Raw genomic sequence first — 17,020 nt, forward strand, 5'->3', positions numbered from 1 at the left:
TTTATCAGGATTTATTAATTATTATTTTCTTGTAGGTAAAAAATCTTTGGTTAGGATCACAAATACTTTTACTGTGTTTTCTTCTAGAAATTATGTAATTCTTGGTTTTATATTGGATTTATGGTCCATTTTCTGTTAATTTCATGTATATCCAACTGCTCTGTGGTCATTTGTTTAAAAGTCTCTCCTTTCTCCATTGAATTACCTTTGTACTATGTTGAAAATCAATTGATTATATATGTTAGAGTCTGTTCTGTCCCATTAATCTATCTGTCTATTTTTCACCAGTACCACACTACCTTGATCACTACAGCTTTCAGATAAATCTTGAAATCCAGTCTTAAGAGTGTTCCCACCTTCTTTTTCTTTTTTCAGAATTGTTTCGGCTAATATTTTTCCTTTGCTTTTTCTTGTAACTTTAGAATCAGCTTGTCAATTTTATTTCTAATGCTTTTTTGGTATATTCTGTGAGATTTTCCTACATAGACAGTGATTTTTTTAAAAAATGAAGACATGAAAATTCCCTGGTGGTCCGGTGGTTTGGACTTGGCACTTTCACTGACATGGCCCTGGTCAAGGAACTAAGATCCTACAAGCTGCATGGCACGGCCCAAAAATAAATAAATAAAATTTTTTAAGTGATAAAAATGAGGACAGTTTTATTTCTTGCTTTCCAATCTCCTGCCTTCAGTCTTTCCCAGCATCAGGGTCTTTTCCAATGAGTCGGCTCTTCTCATCAGAAGACCAAAGTATTGGAGCTTCAGCTTCAGCATCAGTCCTTCCAATGAATATTCAGGGTCGATTTCCTTTAGGATTGATTGGTTTGATCTCCTTGCTGTCCAAGGGACTCTCCAGAATCTTTTCCAGCACTGCACTTTGAAAGCTTCAATTAAGTTTTGTCAGATACTTTTTCTGCATCTATTTAGATAATCATGTGGGTTTTCTTTCTTAGAACATTGATTTGACGAGTTAACATTTATTGATTTTAATATAAAATCAGCCTTTAACGCACTTGTATAAACCCCACTTGATCATGACTGAATCCTTTTTACATATTGCTAGATTTGATTTGCTAACAAAGTTTCATACCCATTTTTATTACCAATAGTCGTCTGAAATTTTGTCGTTATCTTGATGTTAGGGTCTCATCAAATGAGTTGGGGACTGCTTCTATTTTGTTTTCTAGAAGCAGTTGTATACAAAGGAAATGGCAACCCACTCCATTGTTCTTGCCTGGAGAATCCCAGGGGCGGGGGAGCCTGGTGGGCTGCCATCTATGGGGTCACACAGAGTTGGACACGACTGAAGTGACTTAGCAGCAGCAGCAGCAGTACTATCTTTTAAATGTTAGTAGTTCAGTTCAGTGGCTCAGTCGTGTCCGACTCTTTGCAACCCCATGAACCGCAGCATGCCAGGCCTCCCTGTCCATCACCAACTCCCAGAGTCCACCCAAACCCATGTCCATCGAGTTGGTGATGCCATCCAGCCATCTCATACTCTGTTGTCCCCTTCTCCTCCTGCCCTCAATCTTTCCCAGCATTAGGGTCTTTTCAAATGAGTCAGCTTTCTGCATCAGGTGGCCAAAGTAATGGAGTTTCACCTTCAACATCTGTCCCTCCAGTGAACACCCAGGACTGATCTCCTTTAGCATGGACTGGTTGGATCTCCTTGCAGTCCAAGGGACTCTCAAGAGTCCACTCCAGCACCACGGTTTAAAAGCATCAATTGTTCGGCACTCAGCTTTCTTCACAGTCCAACTCTCACATCCATCAATGACTTCTGGAAAAACCATAGCCTTGACAAGACGGACTTTTGTTGGCAAAGTAATGTCTTTGCTTTTCAATATGCTATCTAGGTTGGTCATAACTTTCCTAACAAGGAGTGAGCGTCCTTTAATTTCATGGCTGCAATCACCATCTGCAGTGATTTTGGAGCCCAGAAAAATAAAGTCAGCCACTGTTTCCACTGTTTCCCCATCTATTTCCCATAAAGTGATGGGACCAGATGCCATGATCTTCGTTTTCTGAATGTTGAGCTTTAAGCCAACTTTTTCACTCTTCTCTTTCACTTTCATCAAGAGACTCTTTAGTTCTTCTTCGCTTTCTGCCATAAGGGTGGTGTCATCAGCATATCTGAGGTTATTGATATTTCTGCCGGCAATCTTGATTCCAGCTTGTGCTTCCTCCAGCCCAGCATTTCTCATGATGTACTCTGCATAGAAGTTAAATAAGCAAGGTGACAATATACAGCCTTGACGTACTCCTTTTCCTATTTGGAACCAGTCTGTTGTTCCATGTCCAGTTCTAACTGTTGCTTCTTGACCTGTATACACGTTTCTCAAGAGCCAGGTCAGGTGGTCTGGTATTCCCATCTTTTCAGAATTTTCCAGTTTGTTGTGATCCACACAGTCAAAGGCTTTGGCATAGTCAATAAAGCAGAAATAGATGTTTTTCTGAAACTCTCTTGCTTTTTTGATGCAAAAAGTAATTTGATCTCTGGTTCCTCTGCCTTTTCTAAAACCAGCTTGAACTCTTACAAATAGCTGTGAAAAGAAGAGAGGTGAAAGGCAAAGGAGAAAAGGAAAGATATACCCATTTGAATGCAGAGTTCCAAGGAATAGCAAGGAGAGATAAGAAAGCCTTCCTCAGTGATCAATGCAAAAAAATAGAGGAAAACAACAGAATGGGAAAGACTAGAGATCTCTTCAAGAAAATTAGAGATACCAAGGGAACATTTCATGCAAAGATGGGCTCAATAAAGACAGAAATGGTATGGATCTAACAGAAGCAGAAGATATTAAGAAGAGGGCAAGAATACACAGAAGAACTGTACAAAAAAGATCTTCATGACCCAGATAATCATGAACCTGTGATCAGTCACACTCAGCTAAAGCCGGGCATCCTGGAATGTGAAGTCAGGCGGGCCTTAGGAAGCATCACTACGAACAAAGCTAGTGGATGTGATAGAATTCCAGTTGAGCCATTTCAAATCCTAAAAGATGATGCTGTGAAAGTGCTGCATTCAATATGTCAGCAAATTTGGAAAACTCAGCAGTGGCCCCAGGATTGGAAAAGGTCAATTTTCATTCCAATCCCAAAGAAAGGCAAAGCCAGAGAATTCTCAAACTTGCTCACAATTGCACTCATCTCACATGCTAGTAAAGTAATGCTCAAAATTTTCCAAGCCAGGGTTCAGCAATATGTGAACCGTGAACTTCCAGATATTTAGTAGAATTTAGCAGTAAAGCCATTTGTGCCTAGAGTTGTCTTTGTTGGAGAGTTTTTAAAGATTATAAAGTTTTTCTTTAATGGCTAGAGTTTTTAGATTATCTGTTTCATCTTAAGCAGGTTTTTATACTGTCTTTCCAGAAATTTGTCCATTTCAATAAAGTGGTTGGATTTATAGGCATAGTGTTGTTAGTAAATTTTTCTTATTTTAATATCTGTTGCATCTATAGTTTTGTTCCCTTGTTCTTTCCTGAAATTGGTTTATTGTGTTTTCTCCTTTTTTATCTTGGTCTGTCTGGTTACATGTTTATGAATTACATTAACCTTTTCAAATAGCCTGCTTGGAGTTTTATTGGTTTTCTTTTTTTTCTGTTTTTCAGTTTCATTGATTTCTGTTCATATTGATATTGCTTTGAGTTAATTTACTGTTCTTTTTTTGTTTTCTTAAGGTGGAAGTTTGGATAATTCTTTTGCCTAATATAAACATTTAATTATATAAATTTCCCCAGAATGTCTTTTTAGCTCTATTCCACAAATTTTGATGCTATATTTCATTATTATTGAATCAAAACATTTTCTAATTGCTCTTGAGACTTCCTCTTTAACCTATAGGTTGTTTAGAAGTGTTTTAATTTCTGTATATTTGGATATTTTCCAGAGGTTTTTCTTTTACTGATTTCTAGTTAATTTCATTGTGGTAAAAGAATACACCTTATATAAACTTTGGTTTTTGTTCTTACTTCATTGATGTTGGTGTTATAATGCAGAGTATAGTCAATTTTAGATTCTGTTCCATGTGTACTTGAAGAGACTATATCGCTCTTGTTAGGTGGAGTGTTCTATAAATGTCAGTTTGATTGATAGACTCTGTTGACCAGGTGTTGTATAGTTTTACTGCTTTTTGTCTACTCATTGCTTCACTTATAAAGAGAGAAGCATTGAAGTCCACAGTTTTAATTGTGGATTTGTTTGGTTCAGTGGTTTTGCATCAATTATCTCAAACCCTGTTTTTAGGTGCATAAATAAATATTTAAGATATTGCATACTTTGGGAAATTTGATTCCTTTATTGTCATGTAATAGTCTTTCTTAAGCTTAACAATTTTTTTTTCTTTGCTTTGAAGTCAATTTCTATAATAATGTAGTTACTCCAGCTTTCTTCTGATTAGTGTTTGCATGTTTTGTTTCATTTTTTCCTTTCCTTCTACTTTTAACTGTATACAGGCATATCTCAGAGATATTGGGGGTTTGATTCCATGCCACCTCAGTAAAGCAAATACTGCAATAAACTGAGTCACATGAATTTTTTGGTTTCCCAGTGCATATAAAACTTACATTTATACTATACTTTAGTCTATTAAGTATGCAGTAGCATTATGTCTAGAAAAATCAATGAGCACTTTATTTTAAAAATACTTTATTGCTAGAAAATGCTAACCATCATCTGAGCCTTCAATGAGTCATAGTCTTTTTGCAGTAGTAACATAAAGATTACTTATCTTAGATCACTGTAACAAATATAATAATTATAATTTAAAAGTTGAAATATTGCAAGAGTAACCAAAATGTGACACAGAGGCACAAAGTGAGCAAATATTGGAAAAAATGATAATGATAGACTTGCTCAACAGAAGGCTGCCACAAACGTTCAATTTGTATAAATAAATAAATGCAGTAGCTGCAAAGTAAAATGAGGTATACCTTTTTACGTTTAAAGTAGATTTCTTGTATCTTGTATCTTTCACTCCATGTTTTTTTTTATTTCTAGTATTTCCATTTGACTTTTTAAAAGCAAATTTATTAAGGTTTAATTCACATACTGTATAGTTCATCCATCTAAAGTACATAGTTTAGCAACTTTTAGTATGTCATAGAGTTGTATAACTCAATTTTTTTATAACACATCAGTTTTTGAACATTTTCTCATCTCAGAAAGAAACCTTATACCTGTTAGGATTCAGTCTCCATTCCCTCTCCCCAACACCAACAGTCTCCCCTCCCTTGTTTTCTGTCCCTGTAGATTTACTTATTTTGGACATTTCATGTAAATAATCATATAATATCTAGACTTCTCTGACTGGTTTCTTTCACTTAGGAATTTTTTTCAAGCATGTTGTAACATTTATCGGTGCTTAATTTTTATTAATAAATAATGTTCCATTGTAAAAATATGTATTCTTATTTATCCATTAATCAATGTTAAGTACTATTATTTTGAGTTGTCAACCATTGTCTAGAAATGCTATATAATTAAGCTAAAGTGACATATGAGAGAAATATCTTAAGAGTTTGAGGCTTCTCAGCTATACAGTTAGCCACACCCCCTTATTTCACTAAATAAATCTTAGACAATTAGTAAAAATTAAGATTTTCTTTTCTTTTCCATTTTTAGTGTTAAATGTTTACAAAAGACAGTGAAGGATTCTTATCATATAATGTGTAGACCATGTGCCTGTGAACTTGAAGTTTGTGCCAAGTGTGGAAAGAGAGAAGACGTTGTTATTCCGTGAGTATTTCTTTTTATGTTTGGGGTTTACTCTTTTAGTAAATGGTATGTGAATTTTCTTTTAAGGAAACATTGAGTAGCTCTGAGAATCTTAAGATACAGTATATCACAGTAATGTAGACTTTTTCTACCCAATAGGAAAAAATAATCTTAATTATTTAGTGTTTCTATCATTATAATGAAAGCAAAACATCATTTTTAGGAAATTAAAATATTTACCTGTGAGAGTCACATTTATTATACATTACAAAAGAATTATTCATTGTATAACTTCTTTTCTTTAATGGACAGCACAAATTAATTTGTTTGATCATGCTTTATTGACAGCAGTATTATAATTGGTTGGTTCTTCAATTAAGTTAATCTTCAAGGATCTTTTCCTCTTTATTTCATTAAGCTCTTATTAATCAAGAAGTGTAGTGTAAAAGTCTTTTCAGTCTACACAAACAATGCAATCTTGAGAAATAAGAGTTTTTTTCCTTCCATCTTTAGGTTTAATAAAGAACCAGAAAAGACAGAAAATGTTGAAAATAATTTACGTTCCAGCCATAGAAGAAGCTGCAGAAGGAATGAAGAAAATGATGATGATTTAGATTTTGATATTGATTTAGATGACACAGAAGAAGAAGACAATTAATATAACTATATTAAAAGTCAGTTTTTGGTTTTTTTTTTTTAGAATTGGCCTCTTTTTTTAATTTTTTTTTAATTTTTTTATTTTTTAAAAATTTTATTTTATTTTTAAACTTTACAATATTGTATTGGTTTTGCCAAATATGAAATGAATCTGCCACAGGTATACATGTGTTCCCCATCCTGAACCCTCCCCATACCATCCCTCTGGGTCATCCCAGTGCACCAGCCCCAAGCATCCAGTATCGTGCATTAAAAGTCAGTTTTAAAACATGAAATTCTGACCATCCTTTAAAAAATTTTTTTTCACTCTTCGTTTTTGGCTGTGCTGGGTCTTTGTTTTTGCACGAACTTTTCTCTGGTTGCAATGAGTGGGGTCTTTTCTCTAGTGGCAGTGCTCAGGCTTCTCATTGCAGTAGTTTCTCTTGTGGAGCGTGAGCTTCAGTAGTTGTAGCATGGAGGCTCTAGAGCTCAGGCTCAGTAGTTGTGGCTCATGGACTTAGTTGCTCCCCAGCATGTGGGATCTTCCCAGACCAGGGATCAAACTCTTGTCTCCTGCATTGGAAAGCAGATTCTTTACCACTGAGCCACTAGGGAAGCCCTCTGAACATCTTTGGGAGACATGGTAGTGCTTAGTCACTCAGTCATGTCCAGCTCTTTGCGACCCCAATGGACGGTAGCCCGCCAGGCTCCTTTGTCCTTCAATTCTCCAGGCAAGAATACTGGAGTGGATTGCCATTTCCTCCTCCACGGGAATCTTCCTGACCCAGGGAACAAAATTGGTCTCCTGTATTGCAGGCATATTCTTTACCTTCTGAGACTTTGAGGGTTTAAAAAAAAAAAACTGTGGAATCCTAGTAAGAATATTGGAAAAACCTATAGAAAATACATGGACAGTATGAATAGTGTATGATATTTGAATAATGATAAAACTTTTATCCAGAGTTTTCTTATAATACATTTTAAAGTAGCATATGCTAGTATATCTGCCGAAATGAGTATTGGAGTATCTTATTGCAGTTTATGAAAATTATTTAGAAGAATACACTATCTAGTATCAAACTAACCAAGATTCAGAATTGATGGTTGTATAAGAACTATCTCATGGAAAAATAAAGTGACATTCTTATGTTGCTAGCCTCAAAAACTAGGAGGTATATTTCGATAGACTGATCTCAGGTAAACGTCCCAAATTTTAAAAAGCCCTCTTGCTTATGCTTGCTTATTATAAAGCAAAAGTTTATTATTTTTAATAGTAATGTTTAATAAATCAATTCAGTCAGTCATGTCCGACTCTTTGCAGGAAACTCTTTGCAGTTGTGTCCGACCCATGGACTGCAGCAAACCAGGCTTCCCTGTCCATCACCAACTCCCAGAGCTTGCTCAAACTCAGATCCATTGAGTCGTTGATGCCATCCAACCATCTCATCCTCTGTCTTCCCCTTCTTCTCCTGCCCTCAATCTTTCCCAGCATCAGGGTCTTTTCCAATAAGTCAGTTCTTCACATCAGGTGGCCAGAGAATTAGAACTTCAGCTTCAGCATCAGTCCTTCCAATGAATATTCAGGATTGATTTCCTTCAAGATGGACTGGTTTGATCTCCTTGCAGTCCAAGGGACTCTCAAGAGTTCTCCAACACCACAGTTCAAAAGCATCAATTCTTTGGCACTCAGCTTTCTTTATCAGGGCTTCCCTGATAGCTCAGTTGGTAAAGAATCTGCCTGCAATGCAGAAGACCTGGATTCGATCCCTGGGTTGGGAAGATCCCCTGGAGAAGGGAAAGGCTACCCACTCCAGTATTCTGGCCTGGAGAATTCCATGGACTATATAGTCCATAGGGTCATAAAGAGTCGGACACAACTGAACAACTTTCACTTTCACTTTCTTTATAGTCCAACTCTCACATCCATACATGACTTTTGGAAAAACCATAGCTTTGACTAGATGGACCTTTGTCAGCAAAGTAATATCTCTGCTTTTTAATATGCCGTCTAGGTTGGTCATAGCTTTTCTTCCAAAGAGCAACTGTATTTTAATTTCATGGCTGTAGTTACCATCTTCAGTGATTTTGGAGCCCAAGAAAATAAAGTCTGTCACTGTTTAACAAATACATAGCAATTTTTCTTTGAAAGTGTTTTTGTGTATTTTATTACATTATTTTTACATTTTTTCTCATGAAATTTACATACAGAAAAAATGCATAAAATATGTATAGTTTAATAAATAATTATAAACAAATACATCTTTCTACTTTGAAAATGCACAAACCTAAAGAGTAGCAATGTAGTACAATGAACCTTTGCATACTCTTCGCTTAGATTCACAGTTAACATTTTGCCACCCTTTCTTTATATTTGTATAGATATATGTGGATATATTTTTTATTTGCTGACACAGTTGAAAATAAGTGTCAGGCACTGGTTTTGAAGTTTATGTGAACAGACTTCTACAATGCCTGTTAGTTTGTATCTGTTCTTATTTCATTATTATGAAATTTGTGAGATTGATCCATGTTGTTGCAAGAGCTCTAATTTTGTTAGTTTTACCTTAGTGTTTTTTCTATTGTATTTACATACCACAATTTATCCCCTCTAATAATGAGGGACATTTGAGTTATTTAAAAATTTTCCTATTACGAACAATACTGTTTCTTGGTATAAATGTCTTATTTCTTGGTACATTTTTTAAGTATGTAATAGAAGAAGATTGAAATGTTTCTTGGTATACTTGTTTCTCACTGCTGTCGACTAAAAAAATACAGTCACAACCTGAAAGTAGAGAGTTATTTTATTTGGTGGGAATGTTTAGGACTCCAGGCGTGGGAGACAGCATCTTAGTAGCTCTGAGAAAACTGGTCCAAGGAGGCAGGAGGGAAGTCAGGCTATATACAAGTTTGTAACAAAGACAGCAGGTAGTCTTGAACATCAAAGATCAGGTTTCATGTTAAGGAATTTAGCATTCTCTGGAAAGGTGCAAGCCTAGGGGCTCACGGAATTCATTCCTTTCAAATGCACCTCAGATACCTGGGCCCAGTCCTGTCCCCTAGTTCACCTGGCTTCTTGCATTCCCCCAGCTCCTCAGCAGTCAGTTGGGGCTGGCAGCATCCTCCTGATCACAGCCTGGGGCGCTTGCATTCACTTTTGGAGGCCCGAAACCACTGACGGCTGAAGAAATATTTTCATTTCACACTACATTTTCTGTTAGGTATATCTAGCAGTGGTAGAGGACATAGGTATATGCATGTTCACTATTACATGTGCTATGTAATGCTATCTTGCCAGAAGGATTATTACCTCCCTTCCCTCTAGCAATGTATTAGAGTTCCTGTGCAACCTTTCCAACACTTGGTATCATACTGTTAACATTTCTGTCAATTTGATGTGTGTGCAACATATGCCTTCATCTTATTAATTTGTATTTCTCTAATTACTAATAAGCTTGAGCCCCCTTTAATGTTTATTGACTATTGACTTTTGGATAATTGATGATATTAAGGAATCGTTTAATGGTAAAGCATGATGTTATTTGAGCAATACATATTGAAATATTAAAGGGTGTATGGTCAATTTACTTTAAAATATTTTAGCATAAAAAAGTAAAGATACAGAGTACATTTCAGTGATATCAAAACTATGTTTCTTAGAAATAAATTTTAAAAACATTCAAGAACTCTGTTGACAAAAATTAAAATCTTATCAAGACATTAAAATTAAATGGAGACATAAATGGAAAAAGATAAAAATAAATGAAGGGAGATCTCATGTTTGTGATATAGAAGCCTTTAAGTTTACAGTCTACAGACATTTTTTCTACCATAAATTTGTGTGGCTTACCTTTTGTAAATTTGTTATCTGAACTGTGTAACTTTTGTGGTTAAAGAGCCAACTTAATTATTATTAGAACTACATAAATTCTTTCCCATGTGAGTAAGTATAATTCCTCAGATTACCTTTCTGAGAGAGAAGTTTAACAAAGAGCATCACCTAGTGACATATACTAATATCTGCATTTCATTCTTTAATTCTAGGAAAAGTTTTATTTTTTTCAACAGACAAATTTAATTGTTACATTTAGTTCATTTACATATCTTTAGATAGTATCCTTTCTAATCTAAAAATTATTTTTATTGGAACTCAGTATGGATCTAATCCTGGCTCTGCCACTTACTCTAGCTGTATGACTTGATGCCAATTAATTAATCTTTCTGTGCCAACTAGGAGAGCACTAAACAACTGATATTATTATTGCTACTGTGATTTTTATATACATATTAGTAATGAATTAGTAATTATTGGAAATGAAATAATTAGTAATGAAGATGTCAATTTGGTTGTTTGCCTACATTCTTCAAAAGAGTTATATATGTATTCCATATATATGTATATAAATATCAAATGCAGAATGTTAGAAGGTGAAAAGTTCTATGGAAGAAAGGCATGGTAGGGTGATTGGAAGTCTAAGGGCACAGATGGGGTGGGAGTGAGGGTGCACAAGTGGATGGAAGTGTTGATTTTTAAATAAGGTGCCTAGAAAAACATGTTGGGGAAGAATGTTCCAGGAAGAAGAAACAGCCACTGCAGAGCCTCTAAAGCAAGGCTGTGCCGGGTGTGTTTAAGGAACAGCAAGGGCCGAGTTATTAAGTTGGAGAGTTGAAAGAGATAAGATCAGGAAGGTAATGGGAGGCCATATTATGTGCAACCTGCTTTTCTTTGTTTTTCAGTCGTTCAACTGATTTCTAAGGTATGGAATATTTTTAGTTTTATTGAAGTATAGATGATTTACACAGTTGTGTTAATTTCTACTGTCCAGTAAAATGACTGTTATCTATATATTCTTTTTCATATTATTTTCCAGTACAGTTTATTATAGGATATTGAATATAGTTTCCTGTGAAAACGAAGTGTTGCTAGTATGCCTTTATTTATTTACTTATTTGGCCATGAGACTTGCAGGGTCCTAGTTCCCTGACCAGGGATTGAACCTGTGCCTCCTGCAGTGGAAGTGTGGAGTCCCAACCACTGGACCACCAGGGAATTTCTGCTAGTAAACTTTTAAATCCACCTCAGTTCAGTTCAGCCGCTCAGTCGTGTCCGAGTCTTTGCCATCCCATGGACTGCAGCATGCCAAGCTTCCCTGTCCATCACCAACTCCCAGAGCTTGCCCAAACTCATGTCTGTCAAGTCGATGATGCCATTAACCATCTCATCCTCCGTCATCCTCTTCTCCTGCCTTCAATCTTTCCTGGCATCAGGGTTTTTTCCAGTGAGTCAATTCTTTGTGTCAGGTCAGATACTGAATTTTGCAGTTCCAAAATGTTCATTTCATTCTTTTTCTAAATGTTTAAAAACTGAAATGTTCTATGCTACCTCTCTTCTACATCTTTTTCTCTATTATTTTAATGATTTAATCACAGTTGCTTTGAAGTCCTTATTTTTTCTTGCTTTTATTGATTATTTTATCTCTTGGTTATTGGTCATTCTTCCCAGCTTTGCACATCTAATAATTTTTATTGTATGCTAGCAATCATAGATGGCACATTATAGACTTCTTCTGAAAAGTAAATTACTGCCGATCACCTGCTGCTGCTGCTGCTGGTGCTGTGTCACTTCAGTTGTATCCGACTCTGTGCAACCCCATAGACAGCAGCCCAACAGGCTCTGCCATCCCTGGGATTCTCCAGGCAAGAACACTGGAGTGGGTTCCCATTTCCTTCTCCAAGCCAGTCACCTAGATCCCTTCAAAACTTGGGTTTAAGCTTTATTAGGGGTAGTCTGTTTCAGTTTGATGCTTATTCCTGTCTCTTTCCCCTCGAGTTTTGTCTTTATTCCTAGGCATCTATTTTCTGAGGTCTTAATGCTATTGGTGTTCACCAAAGGATCTCCCCGCTGGGTAAGCCCAAATGGCAATGCTGGGTGACCTCTGAAGTATCTGCCTAGCAGCTGTTCTATGCTAGGATTCTGGAGGTGTGTCCTGCATGTGTATAGCTTAGGAGACTAAGGAGTGACTAGAGGAGAACCACGGAGAAGGCACTGGCACCCCACTCCAGTACCCTTGCCTGGAAAATCCCATGGACGGAGGAGCCTGGTAGGCTGCAGTCCATGGGGTCCTGAAGAGTCGGATACGACTGAGCAACTTCACTTTCACTTTTCACTTTCATGCATTGGAGAAGGAAATGGCACCCCACTCCATTAGCAGCTGACAGTCTTTCTCACTGCCATACTTTAATATTCTATTATTTGAGAAAATTTAGAGCTTTTCTCTCTTTTTTTTCTGAAGAACTTTTGGATCCCAGATATCACTGCTGAGAGTGCTTAAGTTTTAGGCCACTGCAGCAAAGAGTCGGACACGACTGAGTGACTGAACTGAACTGAACTGAGATGTGGTGGTTTAGTCGCTAAGTTGTGTCCAACTCTTTGTAACTCCATGTCGATAGCCCACCAGGCTCCTCTGTGCGTGGGATTTTCCAGGCAAGAATACTGGAGAAGGTTGCCATTTCCTTCTCCAAGGGATTTTTCCCCACCCAGGGATTGAACTGCCTGAATCCAAATCACTTTTTTGTACTTTATTCCATGATTGTTGATTTCCATATGTGAAAATGGGGCTTCCAAGTGGCTTTAGTGGTGATACTTGTAATCTTTCTAATTAGTGATGTCACTTTATAGTGAGACCTACTTGAACAATGGAAGGGATATAGGTATTTACAAGCAATTCTGAATATACGTAATAGCTGTATTGGGAAGGTAAGTTGTAGTGATTATCTCCTAATATGGTAATAGTTATTAGAAGAAAAAGTTGTTACATGTACTTGGTGCATATATTTTTATATTGTAAAAGATAAACAGTAGTGTTCTTAGTAAGTGTTCTGTGTTTTTCAGATGACTTAATAACTAAGGCTTGAGGTTAAGTAACTTGCAAAGTCAAAAAGATAATAAGTAATAAGCCTGTTCATACCAAGTCTATGTGACTCCAAAGCTTATATTATTTCAACCACATTTATGCAAAATTACAAATATTCCATGTTCTTAAATGCTTTTCAAGCTACATTAAAAAAAAAATTATAGATATCCTCCATATAACTTGTGGCACAGAATTTTTGTCACTCATTATGTTCAAATATGTCGTAATATTGAATGTTGCAAGACTATTCCACAGTTTTTACTGCCAACCCTATGGAGTCAGGGATGTGTGTTGGGATTATTTATGCTAAAGAGCTCCACAGTTTCATCAATTATGGAAAAATATGCACTTCTGAATCTCATAAGACAATTTTTAAGTAATTAAAGCACCAGGCTTTCAAAAGTTATCACTATATAAAACTACACATGAGGTTACTGGAAATTCTTGGATGGGGGAGAAAGAAAAAAAATATTGATACTAAGTTCCTATACACTGAAAGTAAGAGACAAATCCTTCTATTGAAAGTGTTTGTAATAAGATGTCAGGCTTGCTATTGGCTATTTTTAGTATTTGTGAGGGATAGGCCATTGAATAACAACATCTGCCAATTTGTGAATACAATAGCAAGCTTTAGAAAAAATATTTCTGGCAGTAGCAACTTTATAAACTGCCCTTCATTTCTTTGTTAAAACTAAGTAATAACATATTGCCAACTGTAATTAATATCACAGAAAAACAGAATCTTTAGTAAATCAAAGGATCAAAAATTTATATTTTTAAGATTAGCTAGTGAATTAAAAATATAAATTAGAAAAGCATATTACATGACACTGAACTTTAAATTACAAATTTTTTTGTGCAGTTGAGCATGACCTTATCCTACTTTTTATTTTCACTTATTTAGTCACAAATTTATTTGCAGAGTAATTTTCTTTAATCTGTAAAACAGTTGTTTTTTCTTTTAGTATTATGAAGAGGAATCACAATAACATGGAGAACAATGACCTAAATGACTGATAGAGGAAATGAATTGGCTCTGGGGAAATGGCCAGGACCAGCTGAGATTAGGAAAGATGGTCTCCTACAGCACAGAACTGACGTCCCATAGCAGAGGATATTACAGCATGTCCACAAAGTCCAGAAACATAAACTGACTTTTAAACAATGTTATTTACACTTTCAAGTAGTATACTCAGTGTATTTTCTGTTGAAATGCTCTAAACTTAAAGCAATAGGTCCAATGGTTATTCTAGAAAAATAAAATTGATACACTATAGTGTCCAGAACATCTAGAAAGCAGGGAGAAAGATGTATTTATTATACTTCATCCCAAAGTATATTGAACATACTATTTGGAAGTACAACTGAATAGTTAGATGGTGTTTAAAAATAAGTTTCTCTTATGTTTCCCGCCTTTGCAACACTTGCGGCTACCAGCTGAACAAGGCAGGTGCAGCAAGAGTGGCTGCCAGTGTATAGTGATGAAAACAAGACTTACTGAAACAAGTGTTTCTTATAAATAATTTGGAAACAATTTTGGAACCCATTTCTTGGCAATGGAAATGGTACATTTCAGATCCCATTAAGAGATTGATTTATATGTGGGAAATCCTCAACTGGTAGTTCTGGAAATACTTAATGATGTTATGCCACTGTCCATAAAGTTGAAAGGATATCCTTACAGAAAATGAAAATCCCAGAGGAAGTAAGACGTGTGGGAGCATGCCATCTCTGCATGGTCACAATTACCTAATAACAAGGTTTGTACTGGAGAACTGTAGTGACATGACCAGTTACAACTGAAATGGGCCCTGGAGACAGATTTGAGACAAAACAGGAATCCACAGAACAGTTTCGTTATATGTTTGAACAAGCATCCAACCAGGCAACCTTTCTCTATTTTTCCAGTCATAGGACTTCCTCTCTTTCTGTGATCCACCTAAGTACATTTTGTCCACATGTTAGACATACCTATCCTATAGCCCAAAAGTCAAGCATGTTCTTCCCAGCTGTAAACTGATGACAAAGATAATTACCATAGAATTGAACTTAAAGTAGTAAATTTGTTTTGGGTATTTTTTTACTTAAAAAAGAGTCTGCATGATGAAGATTTTGAAGGAGTTTCAACTCGGCTGCTGACCCACCAGTGTTCAAGAAGCCTATGAATCCACAAATGCAACTCTGCATTGATAGTAGACTGAATAAATAATATGTCTTACATGTGTATCTACTGTTCTTTTGTGTAGATGTGGATTAGTTAAATGCATAAAGTTATTAATTATTTTATAGTATTCTTAAAATTATATTTCCTCAGTTTATGCCAAAGTTTGACTCATTTATGTAAATATGCAGGGCTGTCACTGTCTTGGAACAGTGATTGTAGTCTTGGAAATGGCTGAGAATCATTGCTAAAAGTATCAGCCTTCACTGTGCTATAAATTCTGTAAAATTCTATAAAAGCTTTTCCTCACAACAGAGTGATAATTCCATCTCTATACTTTTTAAATGCTTTATTGAGGTATAATTTATATGTTAATAAAATTTACTTAAATGTATAATTTTATGATTTGGTAAATTTACAGTGTTGTACAATTATCATCACGATCTAGTTTTAGTCTGTTCGCATCACTTCAAAAGTATCCGTCATGTTCAGTTTTACTCGCTCCCCATTCCTATTCCCAGCCCCAGGCGGCTAATCTTTGTATCTATAAAATTGCCTTTTATGAACCTTTCATATAGATGAAATTATAAAATGTGTAGTCATTAAGTCTGGGTATTTTCATCTAACATAACATTTTTGAGATAGATCCATGTTGTAACATGTGTCAGTACTTCATCATTCTTTTTTGCAGGATAATATCCCGTCATATGGGCATACTGATTTTGTTTACCCATTCCAATTTTTACTGTTTCCACTTGATGGCTATTATGAGTAATGCTATTGTGAACATTTGCCTTGTGTTTATGAGGACATTCTTGAGTGTTCTCACCTAGGAGTGAGATTGACGGATCCTATGGTAAATTTATATTTAATTTTTAAGAAGCTACCATACTTTTTCAGAGTGGCTTCGCCATTTTATAATCCTGCCATCAGTGTCGAGGGGTCCACATGTTCCACGTGTGGGAGTTCCACATCCTCACCAACACTGTTGATCCATGTTGATCTGTCCCTGTTCTAGTGGGTGTGTAGTTTATTGTGATTTTAATTTGCATATTCCTAATGACTAATGTTGACTCTGCATCTTTTCATATGCTTATCAGCCAGTGGTATACCTCCTTTGCCTATTTTAAAAATTGGGTTTTATTACTATTGTAAGATTTCTTTATATATAGTCTATATACAAATCCTTTATCACGTATAATGTAGAAATACTTTTAAACCAGTCTGTGGCAGATATGTAAATATAATTCAGTTTAAAAATATGATTATTCACATTAAGGAATTATCAATGTAGAGACATAATAATCCCTCTGTTGCTACGGAAGCTTGCAGTTCTGAAGCCTGACAAACTGTCCACTGCTCCTCCCAGCTACAGGCTACATCATTTATGAAAATTTTAGAACAAACTTCGTGCATGCAATTTTGTTTGGGTAGATGTTTAGAACTGGAAGACATACAGAGAGCATGTATTAGTTTAGCACATTGCCACAGGAGGTAAGTTAGTATGAAATTTCATGTTAGGAGTTTTTATGGTGATTATACTGTGGGCATGTCCAGTATGACTGGGGAAAGGAGGGGAGCGGCATCTGTTGAGAATG

General features: G+C 35.8%; 1 protein-coding gene across 2 annotated transcripts in view; it reads left to right on the forward strand.

The window, feature by feature from the left end:
* The window catches only part of C3H9orf85 (chromosome 3 C9orf85 homolog), a 59,029-nt gene extending 52,635 nt beyond the window's left edge, over window positions 1-6,394 (forward strand). For both annotated transcript variants that reach the window (XM_025281607.3, XM_006073950.4), the window contains 2 exons: window positions 5,619-5,732; window positions 6,225-6,394. In XM_025281607.3, coding sequence (XP_025137392.1) covers window positions 5,619-5,732; window positions 6,225-6,369 — 259 coding nt within the window. In that variant the 3' untranslated portion in view covers window positions 6,370-6,394. The remainder of the gene's footprint in view (window positions 1-5,618; window positions 5,733-6,224) is intronic.
* Window positions 6,395-17,020: the final 10,626 nt, after the last annotated feature.

The sequence above is a fragment of the Bubalus bubalis genome, chromosome 3 (genome assembly GCF_019923935.1).
Source record: "Bubalus bubalis isolate 160015118507 breed Murrah chromosome 3, NDDB_SH_1, whole genome shotgun sequence".
Taxonomy (NCBI): domain Eukaryota; kingdom Metazoa; phylum Chordata; class Mammalia; order Artiodactyla; family Bovidae; genus Bubalus; species Bubalus bubalis.